The sequence below is a fragment of the Ictidomys tridecemlineatus genome, chromosome 12 (genome assembly GCF_052094955.1).
Source record: "Ictidomys tridecemlineatus isolate mIctTri1 chromosome 12, mIctTri1.hap1, whole genome shotgun sequence".
Classification (NCBI taxonomy): Eukaryota; Metazoa; Chordata; class Mammalia; order Rodentia; family Sciuridae; genus Ictidomys; species Ictidomys tridecemlineatus.
In genome coordinates, this window is record NC_135488.1 from 100,405,162 (window position 1) to 100,424,602 (window position 19,441).

Below are 19,441 nucleotides of genomic sequence, written 5' to 3' on the forward strand. Positions count from 1 at the left end.
GGCTCTGGAATCAAACCATCCCACTTCTCTGTTTGCTACCTGTGTTATCTTACCTAAGTTACTTAACCATTTTGTCCCTCAACTTCCTTATCCAATAATGGGGACAAAAATAGTGCCTACTTCATATGAAAAATACTCAGACTGATGTACAATAAGCACATAAAAGTGTTAGCTATTAATAGTAATGATATTATTACTTATTTACCCATACCCAGTTCTGTCAAATCCTAACATTTTGTTACATTTGCCTTATATCTTTTATCTCTTCTCTTATTGTTGAGCATTTAAGTTGTTGATTTTTCACTATTACAGTGATTCAATTCTTTAAGATCTATACCTAGAATGGAATTGCTGAATCATAGAGGAGATGTATCTTCACTCACTAAATATTTCCAAATTGCTCTCCAAATAGATTGTACCAATGTATTCTCACCCTGGCAATTAGAATTGCCATTGTTCAGTCTCTTCCCCAATACTGAAATTGCCTGACTTCATAACTTGGCTCATTGCTGTATATGAAACAATATCTCCTTCTATTAATTTCATTTATTTACTGATCACTTGGATTTCTTTGTCTGTGAACTGCCAGTTCCTATCCCTTATCCATTTTTAAAATCAAGTTGTCTCTTCCTTAATGATTTTTAAGTTCTTTGAATATGCATATGTAACCCTTGATGGTTATTTGCATTGCAGATATCTTGTCTGCACTGTGGCTTGTTTTTCTTCTCCTTTGAGTGTTTTAGCGTTCAGACACTTTTAATGTAGTCTATTTGATCACTTTAAAAAAATAGTTTGTGATTTTTGAGGTCCTATTTACGAAATTCTTCCCTATTCCCTCCTGTATTTTAAGATTTTTAAATTCTGCTTTCCACCTGGAATTTATTTTTATATATAATGTGGGTAGATTTAATTTTGTTTTTTTCCATATGTTTAACCATTTATTGAAAGTCCATTTTTCACCCACTAATTTGTAATGCCATTTCTCTCATAAATCAAGTTTCCATATACATGTGGGCCTATTCATAAGGTAGTTTTACATTTCATGAATATTTCACATCAGCTTCCTGAGCTCAGAAATATAAATATCTATAATGGAAACAATAATGTAGTTCAAGAGGCCCAATATTCTAGTGACAATAATAAGCTATGAGACTTTATAGAAGTCCAGTCACTCTTTAGTTCTCATTGTCAATGTATGTAGAACAACATAGTTCTTCTATTACATATTTGGGTCACCAGCCCCTTTGAGTGTTTAATAAAATAATGACCCTCTATGAGAAAAATTTATGTACACGATAATTTGTATACGATATCAGGGTTCATGAAGTTCTATCATTCTATGATTTACTTGTATTTGGGGCATTAAAACATGACTTCATTATTTTGATTTTTAATTAAAAGAAAATTTCCTTTAAATTGATCTTCCCATTAATATACATTAGCTGAGGGCTGGAGATGTGGCTCAAGCGGTAGCGCGCTCGCCTGGCGTGCGTGCGGCCCGGGTTCGATCCTCAGCACCACATACCAACAAAGATGCTGTGTCCGCCGAGAACTAAACAATAAATGTTAAAAAAATTCTCTCTCTCTCTCTCTCTCTCTCTCTCTCTCTCTCTCTCTCTCCCCCCTCTCTCACTAAAAAAAAAAAAAAAAAAATATATACATTAGCTGACATTTGGTCTTTTTATGTAACAAAAGCAGGCACATTGCTCATTAATAATGTATATCAGTAGGAGATGTGAATGGCTTTGATCAGGAGACTCTGAAAGCGTCTCAGCCAACCCTGAGTGGTCTGCCTTAGGTGTGATCATTTTTTTTAATATTGTTTGTAATACTCAGATAAAACTAAAATATTAATCCTCTGCACTGAGCAGCCTAACTTTAGTCACAGGCTTCTCCTACTTTTGTCTGTGTGTTTTTCCCATTCTTTACCCTTCAGAGCTCTTATACCATAGGCACACAAATGTGCAAGTAACTTGTTGGAGCAAATCTGGTCATCATTTCATTCATTAGCTTTTTCTCACTGGTATACAAAAACTGGCTCATCCTTAATGTGCTCAGTGCTGCCTTCCAAAGGATTTCATAAGTAGTAGAAACTGCTTATACAGTAGTTCTGATCTCATGAGGCAAAATGCAGGAGTTCCAGAGAGGAATCACATTCCTTGATAGATCTGGACCTTTTGAGTGAACTATAGAGTGAAACAAAACCATCTACAATACTAGATAAGATAATTTTTCAAGCATCCTAGCACAATTTACTGTATTGGTTATTTCCATTTCTTTGTGACACACTGTAGACTGATGTAACATTCTCTCTTTTTAACACACACACACACACACACATATATGTATGTATGTATCTATATATGTATGTGTGTGTGTGTGTGTATATATATATATATATATATATATATATATGTCTTAATATCTTTATTTATCTATTTTTATGTGGTGCTGAGGATGGAACCCAGTGCCTCACACATTCGAGGCAAGCGTTACCACTGAGCCCCAGCCCCAGCCATGATGTAACATTCTTAAAGCCCAACATATGATTTTAAGACCAGACCTTTACCTACTACCTCTTGCCTGGTATATTACTATGCGGAATCTTTCTTACCTCTCTCTCCTTTACTCTATAGTGGATCTGATTGGTGGTTATAACATTGGTACCATCAGCCATGAGAGCCGTGTGGATTGGCTGGAACTTAATGAAACTGGGCACAAACTCCTCTTCAGGGACCGGAAACTTCGTGTGAGAAGGGTTACTTTGGCTTTAGGACTTGGCTGGCCCATAGAGGGTGTGAGATAAGCTGTTTCCAGGGTTGGGTGGGGGCAAGATGGGGCATAATTTCTTTGTTCTGTTTGCCATTAGCATAGCAAAAGGTATAGAGGAATCAATATTCTCTGTATTTAGAATCACAGACTATCCTGTATTACCCTCGAGGAGACTGTATTATGATGGTAACCAAATCAAGAGGGGAGTTTGAGAGCTGATTTCTCTCTTACTAGTCAGAAGTTTATGTCTTCATGAAACCTCCCTGTCTGCTTTCCTCCTTCTGGTGCCTAGCTGATCTTTGCCCAGATTTGCTGCTCCAGTGCTCTTCAGCCACACGTTCCTGAAGACATTGAAGCTGGCTTGAGTCTCCTCCTAATCCCTTATTGATTCTCCTCTCAATATGATGTTACCAGCAGGGTGCGATTGTGCACACCTATAATCCCAGTGTCTGTGGAAGCTGAGGCAGGAGTATTGAAAGTTCAAAGCCAGATTCAGCAACTTAGTGACTTAGCAAGGCCCTAAGCATCTCAGGGAGACCCTGTCTCAAAATATAGAAGGAATGTGACTCATTGGTTAAGCACCCCTGGGTTCGATCCCTGGAATTTAAAAAATATATAAAACACGCACGCACGCATACACACACGCGCGCGCGCGCGCGCTTATGTATGTGTGTATGTATATTTGGATGACATCACCAAGGAATTCAACCTTAGAGTCAAAGAAACAATCTAGTGATTGTTGATTTCAGTGAAAGTCACATTACAAATTTCCATATCACCTAATTTGTCTGGTGTCCTTCCTTTTGGTAATTCTGGCCCAGAGTTATTCTGAGAATGAAAATCTGATCTTCACCTAACTTAACTCCTTAGATGTATATCTTTACTGTTTTGGTCATCTCTTATTTGGCCAGAGTCAAGATATACAAATTCAGCATAAACTTTAAGGGGTAGATCAATAAACTTTGAAATTCAGCATGTACCTGACTGGTAGGTCAGATCATTTTATCATAAGGGAAAAAGATTCCCCTATAGCCCCTTCTAACTGTCTGCCTCTTCCTTTTTCAGTTGCATCTGTATGATATTGAAAGCTGCACTAAGACAATGATCCTCAACTTCTGCTCCTATGTGCAGTGGGTTCCTGGGAGTGATGTGCTGGTAGCCCAGAACCGAAACAGCTTGTGTGTGTGGTACAACATTGAGGCACCTGAGAGGGTTACCATGTCCTCTATCAGGGTATGTTGACACTAAGGGAACCTCAGACATTATGTCAGGCTTATTAATTAGAGCCCTGAGGAGACTATAAAGATTACTTGGTTTTCTCTGCCCACCATCCATAATCTCTGATGCAGTTGGCAGGTATCCCCATTAATGGACTGGCTTCCAAAACTATCCTTATTCAGTTTCCTGATATTATATTAGACCCTTTGTATACGGTTCCTCATTATAGTGGACTTGGGATTTCACTGAGTTCTCTCTAGGCTGGAAGATAGATCCCTGGTGGGAAGGGTGGCTCTATGCTGTTGCCTTAGTGTGCATTCAATGTTTTAAGTCATCAGAATTCCTTTCTATCTCAGATTGCTAGTAAAACTCTCTTTGCTGTCCCGTCAAAACATCATACACACACAGTAATCTTTCAAAATCTGAGAGGAATCTATGAGAACAGAGAAGAGACATGGGACCCTGTGCTAGGCTAATATGTATGATGGTGTGAGTGTGGATAGAGACTTGATGCTTTGTTTTGGTTCTTTTTCTGTCTCTCTGTTTTTCTACTTTGTTGCCTCATTTCAGACTGAAATCTAAAATTTGTCTTTTTAAAAAAAAATACGCTTTTTTCACTTTGAGGTTTAGAAATTACCCTTGAAAGTATAAAGTTAATCAGCACTAAAGTCTCAAATTAATCAGCATGTAACCCTCTCTCCCCTGAAAATAATGCAAGGACTTTAAAAGGCTTTAACTTCAACCTATCCTGCTTTTGCAATTATTGTCCAGTATTTTAGTTCTAATCTTTTTTTTTATCCCCAAATTAGACATTATCTGTACAGGTAGAATATAGATGTATCATCCTGGTATCAGTTTCTTGTGTTCACCTTTTTTTTTTTTTGCAGTACCAGTCTGCCCTCTGGAATTATTTTTCTTCTTAAAGAATATCATTTAGAAATTTGTGAAAATTTCTTTAGCAAAAGACAAGAAATTTTTAAAAAATGAGAAGTACTCAGTTTTTTATTATCTGAAAATGTTTTTATTTCGTTTTTATTCGGAAAAGACACTTGGACTCAGTACCCAACTCTAGGTTGACAGTTCTAAGTTTTCTTAACCTTTTCTGTATGTTATCCCAATGATTGACTTCCATTGTCATTCTGACAGATTTATTAGCAGCCCTTTCTGCATAGGTGATCTGTTTTTTCTCTTTAGTTGCTTTTTTTTTTTTTTAAGTTGTAGATGGACTTTTATTTATTTATTTATTTATTATGTGGTGCTGAGGATCAAATCCAGTGCCTCACACAAGGTAGGCAAATGCTCCACCACTGAGCTATAGTCCCAGCCCCTCTTTAGTTGCTTTTAAAATCTTCTATTTATTTTTCTTAGGTATTTTGAAGTTTCACTACAGCGTCTCTAGATACAAATTTTTTCTCTCCTACTGTCTTTTGCAGTAGTAGGGATAGACCCTAAGGTGCTGTATCACTGAGTAAATCCCCAGCCCTTTTTATTATTTTATTTTATTATTATTTTGTGTGTGTGGGGGGATGTTACTGGGGATTGAATTTGATGCATTGCTACTGAGATATTTCTCCAACTCTTTTTATTTTGATCTTGAGATAGGGCCTCTCTGATTTTCTTTTTTTTTTTTTTTAATTTTTTAATATTTATTTATTTTTTAGTTTTCGGCAGACAACATCTTTGTATGTGGTGCTGAGGATTGAACCCGGGCCGCACACATGCCAGGCGAGCGCACTACCGTTTGAGCCACATCCCCAGCCCCTCTCTGATTTTCTGAGGCTAGCTTTGAATTTGTGATCCTCTTGCTTCAGCCTCCCAAGTTTCTGAGATTACAGGCATGTGCCACCATGCTCCTCTCTTTTTTTGAGGCAGAGTCTCATTATATTGCCCAGGTTAAACTCAAATCCCTGGGCTCAAGTGATCCACCTATGACTACATGCATGCACCCCACACCCAGCTAAATATAATTTTTTTCCCCACAGTGCTGGGGATTGAATTCAGGGTCTTGTTCATGCTAAGTACAAGCTCTACTTGCTGAGTCACCTAGATATAAATTATTAAAAAATTAATTCTGCTTGATATATATTGTGCTTCCTGTATTTGTGAATATTTGTATTTTTATCCATCAGTCTTAGAAATTTCTTAGCTATTATCTCTTCAAACACTGCTTCTTCTGTCCCTTTCTCTAGTCTCTTTATCAGCACTCTTATTGGGCATATGTTAGACTTCTTATTCTATCTTTTTTGCTTTTTTAACTTCTCTTTCATAGTTCCTTTCTTCTGAATGTAGCTTCATGCTACATTCTGGATAATTTCTTAAGACCTACCCACCTTTCAGTTCTTTAATGCACTTTTCATTCTTGTCTAATTTGTTATAAACCATCTATTGAAGTTTTACTTCAGAAGTTAAATATTTTATAAAATTTTGTTTGGTTCTTTCTCTAATATGCCTTACTATTTTGATAGTCTCTTATTTCTATTTTTTAAAACTGGGAATTGAACCTATGGGCACTTTATAACTGAGCTAGATCCCCATCCCTTTTTGTTTTTTATTTTGAGAAAGGATCTAAGTTTTTTAGGGCCTCACTAAATTGCTGAGACTGGCTTTGAATTTGCAGTGCTTCTGCCTCAGCCTCCTGAGTTGCTGGGATTATAGGTGTGCACCACCATATCTAGCATTAGTCTCATATTTCTTGCTTAATTTTCCATTCTGTCTTTTAGGTCTTTAAGCATTTCATACTTAGTTCATAATTATTTTATAATCTGTAACTTTTTAAAAAAATTTTTCAATGCATTATCTATAACTGCTATTTTTAATATCTAAAATTCTTGAAGGTCTAAAACTGCTATTTAATTACCATTTGCTCTTTCATAATTTTTTTTTGTATTTTGGTGATATTTTAGTTGTGAGCTCATGTATTCAGTGTAATCTTTTGGGACTTTGAGACAAGTTTTTGGACTCATGGACATGTTTTCTACGAGAAATAATTCACATTTGCTTTTGCAGGAATCAGCATGTTAATTATCTGATCACTTGGTTTTGTTGCCTTCACTAAAGAGTGACCCCACTTTTAAGGAGAGGTCTCTTTCAGCTTTCATGTTCCACTGAAGGGCTCTTGTTTTATTTTCCTGATACTGTGTTTGCCTTCAGAGCAACTTCACTTTCCCCCTTGCTCAGTTTCCATTATTCCTGCTCAGACTTTTATCATATCAAATTTTGTTTTCCTGTCTGATCTCTTTTTGAGAGGGTTAGGTAGGATACAGGTAGGGAATATTCTTAGTGATTTCTTCAGGTGAACTCAACAATGCATTAAGAACTATATTCCATTAAAAGTATATTTCAAGCCAGGTATGATGGTACACACCTATATTCCCAATGGCTTGGGAGGCTGAGACAGGAGGATTGCAAGTTCAAAGCCAACATCAGCAATGTACTGAGGCCCTAAGCAACTTAGCAAGACCCTGTTTCAATATAAAAAATAAAAAGAAAAATAACTGGGGATAGTTAGGCACCCCTGGGTTCAATCTCTGGTACGAAAAATAAAAAAGAATACCTAGTCTGTGGTATTGCTAAAGAAGCAGATACCATACTTAGTCTTACCTCCAGACTTTGCTTTGGTGCTGTTGCATCTGTGAGTGCACTTTGATACTTTTGATACTGCATAGATAAGGCATTTTTATCTGATTGGTAGAAACTAAAAGATTAGGAAAATAAGGACAAGTATAATTCCCTCCACGTGGGAGCACTACAATTGGGTGAGGGTGGGTCTGTTCTGCAGTTGATTTGATGGAAACACTAACCTGGAATTTGGGGGGATGGGGCTATGAACTTTTACAGGGAGATGTTATAGGTCTGGAGCGGGGCGGGGGAAAGACAGAGGTGATGGTGACAGAAGGTGTGACTACCGTTGCCTACACGCTGGATGAGGGCCTTATTGAGTTTGGAACAGCAATTGATGATGGCAATTACACCCGGTAAGAGGCTGCTGATAACTAATGTGGTAGTGGGAGAGTCTGGGTCTGAGAAGGGTAAATAGGGTAAATAATAACCTGGCCTCTTCCCTCCCTATGCCCCAGCACCAGTATTCCTCTGTGTCTTCTAGATCCTGCCCTCCTTCCTTATCCTGTGTTTTCTTTTCTCTCCAGGGCAACAGCCTTCTTGGAGACCCTGGAAATGACCCCAGAAACAGAGGCAATGTGGAAAACCTTGAGTAAACTGGCCCTAGAGGCAAGGCAGCTACACATTGCTGAGAGGTAATGCAGATGTGTAGAACTGAGGTGCCTGGCAGCTAGCCTGATATGGGGTTCATAGGGACTGACCCCATGAGCAGTTTACCCATGGGCTGCTCCTGCCCAGTGTGTAGGCACTGCTTCTCTTTCTGTTGCCAACAAGTACGAGAGCCCTTCTGTGGGACATTTATTCCCAACATCCTCCTATTCTAGATCATAAGGGAATACCTTTTATTATTTTTGCTTCCCCTTCTTGCAACTAGATTCCCCTTAAGTTTTTAACACTCAAAACCCTTCAGTCCCATGTATGTTGATGTTCCAGGAGAGGAGATAATAAGACTTTAGATTCTAGCCTCCTTGAGTTCAAACCTCCCTTCCACTTACCAGCTTATGTAACCTTAGAGAGGTTATTTACCCTTTCAAAACCTGTGCTTTATTTTTCTCTATGTCAAATAGAAATAATAATAATATTTACCTCATAGGATGGCAAAGAAGAATGGTAATGGCAGAACAAATGAAAGAATCTTGCAAAGAGCTTATAGTGCTCAATAAATGTCAGCTGCTATTTTGGCTAGGAACCATCATTGATCCCTTTTTCCCCATTACCCCCATAGACTCTGAGCAAGTTTAAGGACTCAGTCTTCAAAATATATCCTGATATATCTGATATCTGGTCCAGCCCTACTACCTGCCCCTAGTGCAGACCACTGCCATTTTCTGTCTGCAGTATTATGAAGATTCTTAATGAGCCTCACTGATACTAGTCTTGGACCCCTACAATTCACTGATTCTACTGCAGATGAGGTAATTTTGTTTTTAAAACATAAGTTAGCTGGGTATAATGGCACACTCCTCTAATCCCACAACTTAGGAAGACTGAGGCATAAGGATCACAAGTTCAAGGCCAGCCTCAGAAACTTAGTGAGACCCTGCTTCAAAAAAAAAAATAAATAAAATAAAAAAGGATTGGGGATATAGTTCATGTATAGAGCACCCCTGGATTCAATCTCAGTACCATAAAAAATTAAAAAAAAAAAGTTAGATTGTAGTCATTTTTGTGACCTTCCACTAGCTTACTGTTAATACTTAGTATAAAACCCAGGCTCCTGGGGTTGGGGCTATAACTCAGTACAGAACACTGGCCTAGCACTTGTGAGACAATGGGTTCAGTCCTCAGCATCACATAAAAAATAAATAAATAAAATAAAGGCATTCTGTCCATCTACAACTACCAAAAAAATTCTAAAATAAATAAACAAACAAACAAAATAAAGATGCTGTCCATAAAGAACAAAACAAAACAAAAAAACCAGACCAGACTTCTGTGGCCCTGCAAATATTCAGCCTCTGCTTTCTTCTTGTGCCTGTTAGCTACTTGCCCATTAGTCTGGCATCCATGTTTATTCTTAGGGACCTTTTCACTAGTCATTCCTTCTGCCTGAAATGATTTTTCCCCATCTTGCCATGACTAGCTCTTTCTCATACTCAATTATCAGCTCAAAAATTAGCTTCTCAGACTCTGACTACCAACTTCAATCATTCACTCAGTTACTAATGACAGAATCACCCTGGTGTTTCTTACTTTTCATCTTTTCAAGTTTTCCTTGTTTTTTTGCTTATTATTATTTGTCTATACTAGAATGGAAGTTTCTTGAGAGTAGGGCCTTCATCTTCCTTATTCCCCCATTGGGCCTCCAGTGACAAGAAGAGTGCCTGGCACATAGTAGATGCTCAGTGTGTATTTGCTGAACCAGTGGCTTACTGATAGTTGTGTGATAACATTACTGTTAATATTATTGCCTCCATGCTGTAGGTGCTTTTCTGCTTTGGGCCATGTAGCAAAAGCCCGGTTCCTGCATGAGACCAATGAGATTGCAGATCAGGTGTCCAGGGAATATGCAAGTATTATTCTCTTGACTCATTTAGTTTCCCAAGCTGAGATTTCTTAATATTCACTCCTGTGATTCCTAACTTTCTAGCTATCCCTAGTTTCTTTCACCCTGTCCATCCCTCCTCTACCCTCAATTGGACCATTTTGGAACTGCTCCTCAAGTGTATCATCCTGTGTCTTTTCTGCCTTTCTGTCTCAACCCACACAGACAGAATGACAAAACCTTCTTTTTCCCTGCAGGGTGGAGAAGGAACAGATTTCTATCAGGTCCGAGCACGTCTAGCCATGCTGGAGAAGAACTACAAACTGGCTGAAATGATCTTTCTAGAACAGGTAACAGGAAAAGAGGAACAGGACAGAAGAGAAAATCTAAGGGGGAAAGGGGAGGCAAAATCAGAGAAGGAAAGAGAACTGACTGACTAGCATTCCCCAGAGGTTTGAGGGAGAACTTCTAGAGGGTTATAGAATTAATTTTCCTCCTTCCTTATTTCCTTCTTTTGTATTAGTCTTTAATCTCACAGACTTCCTCCTTAGGTCTTCAATTTCTTCTTCCTTTTATAACAATCTACAATGTTCCCTCTATTCAAGAGCTTCTCTCTGCAATTCTTATGTACAAGAGTAGTGTCAGGCTTTGTGAGGCCCCAACTTATACAATTTTAGGAGCCCTCTTTTAAGAAAAATTGCCTTTGAAGATTTTGTGGAAATAAGGAGTCCTGTAAAAAACAAGAAACTTAGGTTTCTTTTAGTTTCATAGTAAATCCAACTCTGGGGCTAGGAGTGTGGCTCAGTGGTAGAGTATGTGCTTAGTAGCACAAGGTCCTAGGTTTGACCCCCACAACAAACAAATAAAAACAAAACAAAGAGAGAGAAAGAGAAATCTACCTCTGTTTATTCAATAAGTAAAGGGTGAGGCTCTTAGTCCTCGTGGCCAGGCATCTTAAACAGGCTGACCAGGGAACACTGGTTTTTGACCCTCATATCTTTCTGGTGTCCCTTCTTCTGCCTGGTTCCCCTAGAATGCGGTTGAGGAGGCTATGGACATGTACCAGGAGCTTCATCGTTGGGATGAGTGTATTGCTGTGGCTGAGGCTAAGGTATTGTTGTGTCTTCTCTACAGTTGTTCAGAATTTGGTCCCACCAATTTCAGAAACCTCCTTTTGTCAGGGAGACTGTAGGAACTAGAATAGTGTTGGGGCTGGGACCCGACAAGGTAAGAAGTTGAGATACTGGTGGCCTATGGAACTGGGTGCAGTGGCTCATGCCTATAATGCCAGCCATTTGGGAGGTTAAGGCAAGAGGATTGCAGATTTGAGGCCAGCCTCATCATCTTAGAGAGACGCTGCCTCAAAAAAGGCTGAGGATGTAGCTCAGTGGCAAAGTACCCCATCCTCCCTACCCCCCAAATAAAGATATGGGTGACTTAGGAAGATTTCCACTTTTACAGAAGGACTGGGGAGGCAAGAAAAGCAGAAGGGAAAGAAGGAGGGATGTGACTTTTAGTTTTCCTCTGTATATATCCAGGGACACCCAGCCCTGGAGAAGCTACGTCGGGATTACTACCAGTGGCTGATGGACACACAGCAAGAGGAGCGAGCCGGTGAACTTCAGGAAAGCCAAGGGGATGGACTAGCAGCCATCAGCCTCTACCTCAAAGCTGGGCTTCCTGCCAAAGCTGCTCGGTTGGTACTGACCCGGGAGGAGCTACTGGCCAACACAGAGTTGGTGGAGCACATCACCACAGCTCTCATCAAGGGGGAGCTCTATGAAAGGGTAGGGCTGATTTCCTTTTCCTAGACCTTATCATTTGCACTGTGTACACATTTCCCACCCAGAGGAGTCTTGGGGTGCATTCCTTCTATTAACACATTCCTATGTGTTAATAGGCAGGTGACCTCTTTGAGAAGATTCGAAATCCACAGCGGGCCCTTGAGTGCTACTGTAAAGGCAATGCATTCATGAAAGGTATAAGCTGTCCCTTACTGTTGTACACTTGTGCTCACCCAGTTTCCTGCACCTCTTTTGGAGTATCTATTAATGTTGACTGGCTTCAATTCTCCATTTCTTACCCATTCTCCATGCTTCATTTCCCTGTCCTATTTTTCTGTGTTCCATCCCTGTAATTCTGAGCCCAGTGTGTCTCTGTCCCTGGCAGCGGTAGAGCTGGCTCGATTGGCCTTCCCAGTGGAGGTGGTGAGACTAGAGGAGGCATGGGGGGACCACTTGGTGCAACAGAAGCAGCTTGATGCAGCCATTAATCATTACATTGAAGCCAGGTATGGTAGCATGGAGGTATAATAGAGATTTGGGCCTGAAGTGAGAAGCACTGGGGCAGGGGAGGATACCACAGTCTAGAAGAAAAGATCTAAAAATGTAATTGGAGACTGGGGATGTAGCTCAGTGGTAGAAGACTTGCCTAACGTGCAAAAGTTTGATCTCTAGCACTGCAGGGGGGAAAAAGATTGACATGTGCTTAAAGGGGCACTTTAGCTGGATATATTGGCACTCACCTGAATCCCAGTGACTCAGGAGGCTGAGGCAGGAAAATTACAAGTTCAAGGCCAACCTTGGCAACTTATGAGACCATATCTCAAAATAAAAACAAAAAAAGGGCTGGTAGTGTATCTCAATGGTAAAGTACCACTGGGTTCAGTGCTTAGTACTGCAAATAAATGAGGGGGCTCTTTACTTCCATTCATCTTCCTCTTTCCTCATACATATTTATGTCTTTCCCTACTATGCCAGGTGCTCCATTAAGGCAATTGAAGCTGCCCTGGGTGCCCGCCAGTGGAAGAAGGCAATTTATATATTAGATCTACAGGACCGAAATACTGCGTCCAAATACTATCCTCGCGTGGCCCAGCATTATGCATCTCTGCAGGAATATGAAGTAAGGAAAAGTCCTTTCTGTAGCTTGAGGCAATGCAGTATAGGGGAATAAGAGGAGCACCCAGAACAGGAAGTAGAGTCCAGTTTGCCAAATCCTTCTTTCTGGGACCTAAACAGCACTACCATCATAAGTAGGAAGAAAAATGATTCACTTCCCCAGTTTCATCCCAGCATGACACAGACCTTCCTTCCAGATGTACAGGGTGATCTCTAACTCTTCCTGTGCCAGCATGAGTATTCTTTATGAATAACTCAGCATAGCTACAAAGAATTGCCTTGCATTGCAATATTGTGAGGCCCTTTAAAATTCCACTGTATTGTTCTCATACTGCTTTGAGCTGGTCTTTTTTCTAAATAGTAGGTGGTACAATTCATCTATACTTATTCTTTCTTCTCTATTATTATAAGATAGTATCCAAGTCTTTCTATCAATCCATCTGGAGTTAGTTTCTTCTTTGTAAAAGCTGCTTTAACTCTGTTGTTCTGACCTTTTGCATCTGCCTCTCCAACTGCAGATTGCTGAGGAGCTCTATACGAAGGGAGACCGGACCAAAGATGCCATAGACATGTACACCCAGGCTGGCCGCTGGGAGCAAGCCCACAAGGTAGAAAATGGGTGAAATCCATGATGAAAGAAGGCTTCTTAGTGATTATGTTGCCTCATTCCTTGGTCTCTGATTTCCTTCACTAGATCTCTTTCACTTGATCTCCCTCCTTCACTAGGTTCCTGGAAAGTTAAGAAAGAGTTCCAAAATATAGTCTGGATAATTTTATTCCCTAATCAGGGGGAAAGAAGAGATGAGGAGAAGCTCCTGACTCTGAGTATAATTCATAAGAGAGCAGGTGGATTTGGGATCTGAGCTTTGGTCACTTGTAACTTTGTTTTTTGCCTGTACTCTAGAGCTCAGTGGGGGCAGTTGGAACATAAAATTTGGAGCACATGCTCCCCAGTACAAAGCCTCACAAACTCTCTTGAAAAGATCTCAAAATGTATTTTAGCAGAATATAGTTTGCTTCTGCTTCTTATGAACTTGGAATAACCTGAATTGACTAGAATGAATGGTAACCAAACTCTTGTGACTGCGGGTAGAGTTCAGAGTTCCTGAGCAGATAGGTTCCCCCGAAGACCTGCTTCCCTTGGGAATTGGCTCCTGAGGCTACCCAGGATCTATATGTCTGCACAGCTAGCAATGAAGTGCATGAGACCAGAAGATGTGTCTGTGCTGTACATCACACAAGCCCAAGAAATGGAGAAGCAGGGCAAGTACCGTGAGGCTGAGAGGTGAGGCATCAGAGCCAGAAAAAGGGATGATGGGATCTGAGGATGCTTGCCCTCTGCCCAAAAGCAATGGCAGCAGGCATCTAGGTATAGGAGGCCACTGATGTATCTCCTGTCCCCAGGCTGTATGTGACAGTGGAAGAGCCTGATCTTGCCATCACCATGTTCAAAAAACACAAGTTGTATGATGACATGATCCGCCTGGTAGGGAAGCACCACCCAGATCTACTCAGTGACACACACCTCCATCTGGGCAAGGTAAGCCCTTCTCTTGGTCCTGCCCAGCTCTTCTCCAGCCAGGCTTCCTTGCCTCCTCTCTATCCTGATCTATCTTCCTGTAGGAGCTGGAGGCTGAAGGCCGACTGCAGGAAGCTGAGTACCACTACCTTGAGGCCCAGGAATGGAAGGCAACAGTGAACATGTACCGCTCCAGTGGGCTTTGGGAAGAGGCCTACCGGGTAAGGAGTACACACCAAGGTACCACCATTCCTCTTTTCCACTTTCAAGTGACTAATTCTAAACTGGTCATAGCATCTTTGAAATTATAATGAAGACCAGAACCTCTTTTGCCAGAAACATATTCACATCTGTATACACAAAATTTCACTTACAATTTTAAAGGTTTGTGGACTTCCTAAAGCCCAACCTTGGTCCCTAAGCATTTCAACTCAAATTAAAAGACCTTTTTTTGTTGGTGGTTTAGAATATATACCTTATCCTCATTAGAGCTGAGGTCAGAGATGAGAAGGGAGCATACTCCGCAGTGGGGGATTGTCCAATGACATTGTTTTGCAGGTGGCCAAGGCTCATGGTGGAGCTAATGCCCACAAACATGTGGCCTACCTTTGGGCAAAGAGCCTGGGAGGAGAGGCTGCAGTTAGACTGCTTAACAAGCTGGGACTCCTGGAGGCTGCTATTGACCATGCTGCTGACAATTGGTAAGGCCTGAAGTTTATCCTCCACTGGCCCCATCCCAATCAGAGCCCCTACATAGAGAAAGAAAATAGATGTTTAACTGAGAAATATTTCCAAAAGCTGAGGCAAGAATGAAGAAATGTGGTAAGGAGAGATCCTTGGAAGGATACAATAAAACAATAAGAATAAATTAGTAACTCTGCTCCCATTTTCTGGGGACTCAGTGTTTCATCTTTGACTGTTCTAAGAACGGTTGAAAGGGAGCAGTTTGGAAAGCTGGGACTGCATTGAGCAGTAAGTTAGTTCTGGATAATGGATGTGTGAGTCTGTTAAATGCAAAATGAAATATTCTTTTTTTTTTTTTTTTTTTTTTTAGTACTGGGGAGTAAATCCACGGGCACTTAATCACTGAGCCACATCCCCAGTCCTTTTTTATATTTTATTTAGAGACAGGGTCTCACTGAGTTACTAACGTGCTAAGGCTGGCTGTGAACTTGCTAACGTATTAAGGCTGGCTTTGAACTCATGATCCTCCTGCCTCAGCCTCCCGAGTTGCAGGGATTATAGATAGGCATGTGCCACCGTGCCCAGAAAAATGAGTTTCTTTCTTTCCTTTTAATATTTTTTAGTTGCCAATGGACCTTTATTTTGTTTATTTATATGCAGTGCTAAGAATCAAACCCAGTGCCTCACACATGCTAGGCAAACACTCTACCACTGAGCCACAACCCCAGTCCCAAAATGAGCTTTTCTTAAGCAAAAGTTACAAAGGCCAGGAACAGAATCAGATCACTGAGGGTAGTCTTGCTTGTCTTTGGAGAAGCCATTTTTTTTTTTTTTTTGCTAATGTGACGGGGCTCAGGAGAGGGTGTGGAGCAGCAAGAGCCCTCCTTGCCTCTGCCTTTCCTATTTGTCTGCCCACCCTCCTTCTGATCTCAGGGAAAGCATAGACTTGTCCAGGTACCTCTAGATCCATGGTGACAGTGATGTAATCATCATAGGGCTGCCAGCCTGTCTTGTTTTATATCTCTTCATGATTCTCTTGTCACTTCATATCCGTTATTTAAAAGGCTATCCCTTTTTCTCCTGTCAATTCTTGGTCTTTTTCTGTTTTCTCTTGCTTTTTATAAGTATTAAGTAAGCAAACCCCTGTCTGTACCTTCTTTTTCAGCTCCTTTGAGTTTGCTTTTGAGCTTTCCCGGCTAGCACTCAAGCATAAAACCCCCGAGATTCATCTCAGATATGCTATGTACCTGGAGGATGAGGTATGGATGTTATTATTTTTTATACTGGGGATTGAACCCAGGGGTACTTAATCACTGAGCCATATCCTCAGCCTTTTTAAAACATTTTATTTAGAGACAAGGTCTTGCTGAGTTGCTTAGGGCCTTGCTGAGTTGCTGAGGCTGGCTTTGAACTCAGGATCCTCCTGCCTCAGCCTCCCAAGCCACTGGGATTTCAGGCATGCACCACCACACCTGGCATGGATATGATTTTGCCACTCTATTTTGTCCCTAGCCACTGATACCAGATATTCAAACTCCTATCTCCTGGCTGCCTATAATGCCAGCCATCCTTTCATCACATGTGGCTACCCTTTCTTTTTCCATAGGGTAAGTTTGAAGAGGCTGAAGCGGAATTCATCAGAGCTGGTAAACCCAAGGAGGCAGTCCTCATGTAAGTTACCCCATAAATTCCTTATCCTGTTCTCCCAGTCATAGCCCCAGGATCTTTCAGGTCATCTTCACCTTCATTCAGACCAATAAACAGTACCAAAAAATCTGACTCCCCCTCAGTGACATTGCTGTTTGTATCCTGCTATTAAGGCCTCAGTCTTATACTCAGTATCTCTTTTGTCTCCCCATGGGGCAGGTTTGTCCACAACCAGGATTGGGAAGCAGCTCAGCGTGTGGCCGAGGCCCATGACCCAGACAGTGTCGCGGAGGTGCTTGTAGGACAGGCCCGAGGAGCCTTGGAAGAGAAGGACTTTCAGAAAGCAGAAGGGCTGCTGCTTCGGGCCCAGAGACCAGGCCTTGCCCTCAATTATTATAAGGTGGGATACTGGATTTGGGGCCACGAAGGGAGGGTGAGAGAGTATGAGAGACCATAGAGAGCCATGCTGGCCCTGGTACTAAAAGATTGGAGAAGTGGGAAGACAAACAATAATAAGAGAGGGCCAGGAAATCAGTGGGTCTTTGTGTGGCAGTAGGATGCTTCCATACCTCCCTCTGCCCTCCTGATACCTGAAATTCTGAGTAGGAAGCTGGACTATGGAGTGATGCTCTTCGGATCTGCAAGGACTATGTACCTGGTCAGTTGGAGGCCTTGCAGGAAGAATATGAAAGGGAAGCTACAAAGAAGGGGACCAGGTATGAAGCCAGAGGTCCCTGCAACATTGGCAGTGCTGGAGGATAGAGGTCATGAGTTGCACAGGATAGACCGTGCCCCCTCATCTCCACAGGGGCGTGGAGGGACTTGTGGAACAAGCTCGACAATGGGAGCAGGCTGGAGAGTATAGCCGTGCAGTTGATTGCTACCTCAAAGTGCGGGACTCTGGGAGCAGCAGCCTGATGGAGAAGTGCTGGATGAAGGTGAGGGCGCCAGACCTTCCTGCTCTCCTTTCCCTGGGTCCTTTTGTGCTCAGTTCACCTTCTCAGACATTCGTCTTGATCCTCCTGTGTCTGTTTTTAGTCAGATAACAGATATCTGTTGAGGGCCTGCTGTATGCTAGAGCCAGAACCTATAAAGATAATAAGGGGGGGGGGTGTAAGACAGAGCTCTGAAAGCCAGAAATTAGAAGTTAGAGGAAGACATGTCTCAATTAATTAATATTGTACCTGAGAAGAGACTAAAGGATATGAATTAAAGTGGAGTTCAGGGAAGGTGAGATCTCTGTGGGCCAGAGCTGGAAAATCAAGTCCAGACTCATAGCCAGAGAGAGAGGCCATGACAAAAACATGTGTTCCGCCTCTTCTACCCAAGAGCTCCTGAAAAGAACCCTCCAGCAGATTAAGCCAGTCCAGTACATTTCTCTAATTCTAAGACAAATGATATTAGAGAAACAATCAATAGGTGTGTGTATGTGAAAAAGAAATAAGATATGGGCTCACACAATTTTATGGAAGTAGGCAAGTCTGCAGGGTAACTGGCACATTGGAAGCCCAGGAAAGCAGATGGTGTTGTTCCTGTTTGAAGGTGTCTGGACTCCAGATGCAGAAAGTGTCCGTGTATAAATTCCAGTCTGAAAACAGTAAAAAGCCAATTTCCCAGTTCAAAGACATCCAGACAGGAGGAATTCTCTTACATGGGGAAGGACCAAGATTTTTGTTCTGTTCAGGTCTTCACTTCATTGTGGTCTTCCATATTAGGAAGGGCAGTCAGCTTTACAATGTAAATGTTAACCTCATCCCAAAACATCCTCATACACAGTAGATGAATTGGACAAACTTTCTTATGTTCATATATGAATACATGACCAGTTAACCCCACATCACATACAACGATAGGAATGGGAAACTATACTCCATGTATGTATAATATGTCAAAGTACACTCTACAAAATACACTCTACTGTCTATAAAACAACAAATTCAGCAAAAAAAAAAAAAATCCTCATAGAAATACCCAAAATAATGTTTGACCAGATATGGACACTGCATATACCAAGGTAACACATAAAATAACCATCACACATATCACAATCAGGATGCATGTTTAGTTTAAAGAATGTACCTCAGATACTGGGAATCATGGACAGTTGAGATTGTCCCTCTAAATTCAATGTTGGTGTGATGATGCCCCTGCAAGATGTCTCTTAGGTTTCTGAGGTCTTATCATTGAATAGCCCCTAGAAATTTGAACAAAGGAAGTAGAAAGATGGCTGATGACGGGTTATGAGAGTCTAGCCAATTTTAATCTGCAAGTATTTATAAATATCTGTTGTGTTTTACTCTGGAGCACTGTTTATGGGGTTTTTGCGTGACTTGCCCTTCTTCAGATTAGTCAGAGGATGGCGGGGGAGGGAAATACTGTTTAAACTTTGAAGGGTTTGTCAGGCCAAAAAAGGCAAGAATAGGTGAGGGAAAGAGCGGGGGGTAGACTATAGCTAAACTGCATCTTGTGGAAATTAAAATCTGGGAAAGATATCAATCTCACACTGAAAAGAGAGTGGCCTTCTAGGATGCTTGGATTTATAGAATGACTGAGTTTTAAGTGTTGAAAGGAATCATCAAAATCATCTAGACCAGCACT

General features: G+C 41.1%; 1 protein-coding gene across 4 annotated transcripts in view; it reads left to right on the forward strand.

Moving 5' to 3' along the window:
• Positions 1–19,441, forward strand: part of Ift172 (intraflagellar transport 172) — a 36,857-nt gene that overhangs the window by 11,455 nt on the left and 5,961 nt on the right. For all 4 annotated transcript variants that reach the window (XM_040271512.2, XM_005322517.4, XM_078029487.1 and 1 more), the window contains 21 exons: positions 2,637–2,749; positions 3,838–4,005; positions 7,828–7,964; positions 8,136–8,243; positions 10,033–10,117; positions 10,351–10,443; positions 11,127–11,204; positions 11,632–11,880; positions 11,994–12,072; positions 12,263–12,383; positions 12,853–12,997; positions 13,512–13,601; positions 14,181–14,278; positions 14,398–14,533; positions 14,617–14,733; positions 15,071–15,213; positions 16,362–16,455; positions 16,803–16,867; positions 17,063–17,243; positions 17,450–17,559; positions 17,652–17,781. In XM_040271512.2, coding sequence (XP_040127446.2) covers positions 2,637–2,749; positions 3,838–4,005; positions 7,828–7,964; positions 8,136–8,243; positions 10,033–10,117; positions 10,351–10,443; positions 11,127–11,204; positions 11,632–11,880; positions 11,994–12,072; positions 12,263–12,383; positions 12,853–12,997; positions 13,512–13,601; positions 14,181–14,278; positions 14,398–14,533; positions 14,617–14,733; positions 15,071–15,213; positions 16,362–16,455; positions 16,803–16,867; positions 17,063–17,243; positions 17,450–17,559; positions 17,652–17,781 — 2,540 coding nt within the window. The remainder of the gene's footprint in view (positions 1–2,636; positions 2,750–3,837; positions 4,006–7,827; positions 7,965–8,135; positions 8,244–10,032; positions 10,118–10,350; positions 10,444–11,126; positions 11,205–11,631; positions 11,881–11,993; positions 12,073–12,262; positions 12,384–12,852; positions 12,998–13,511; positions 13,602–14,180; positions 14,279–14,397; positions 14,534–14,616; positions 14,734–15,070; positions 15,214–16,361; positions 16,456–16,802; positions 16,868–17,062; positions 17,244–17,449; positions 17,560–17,651; positions 17,782–19,441) is intronic.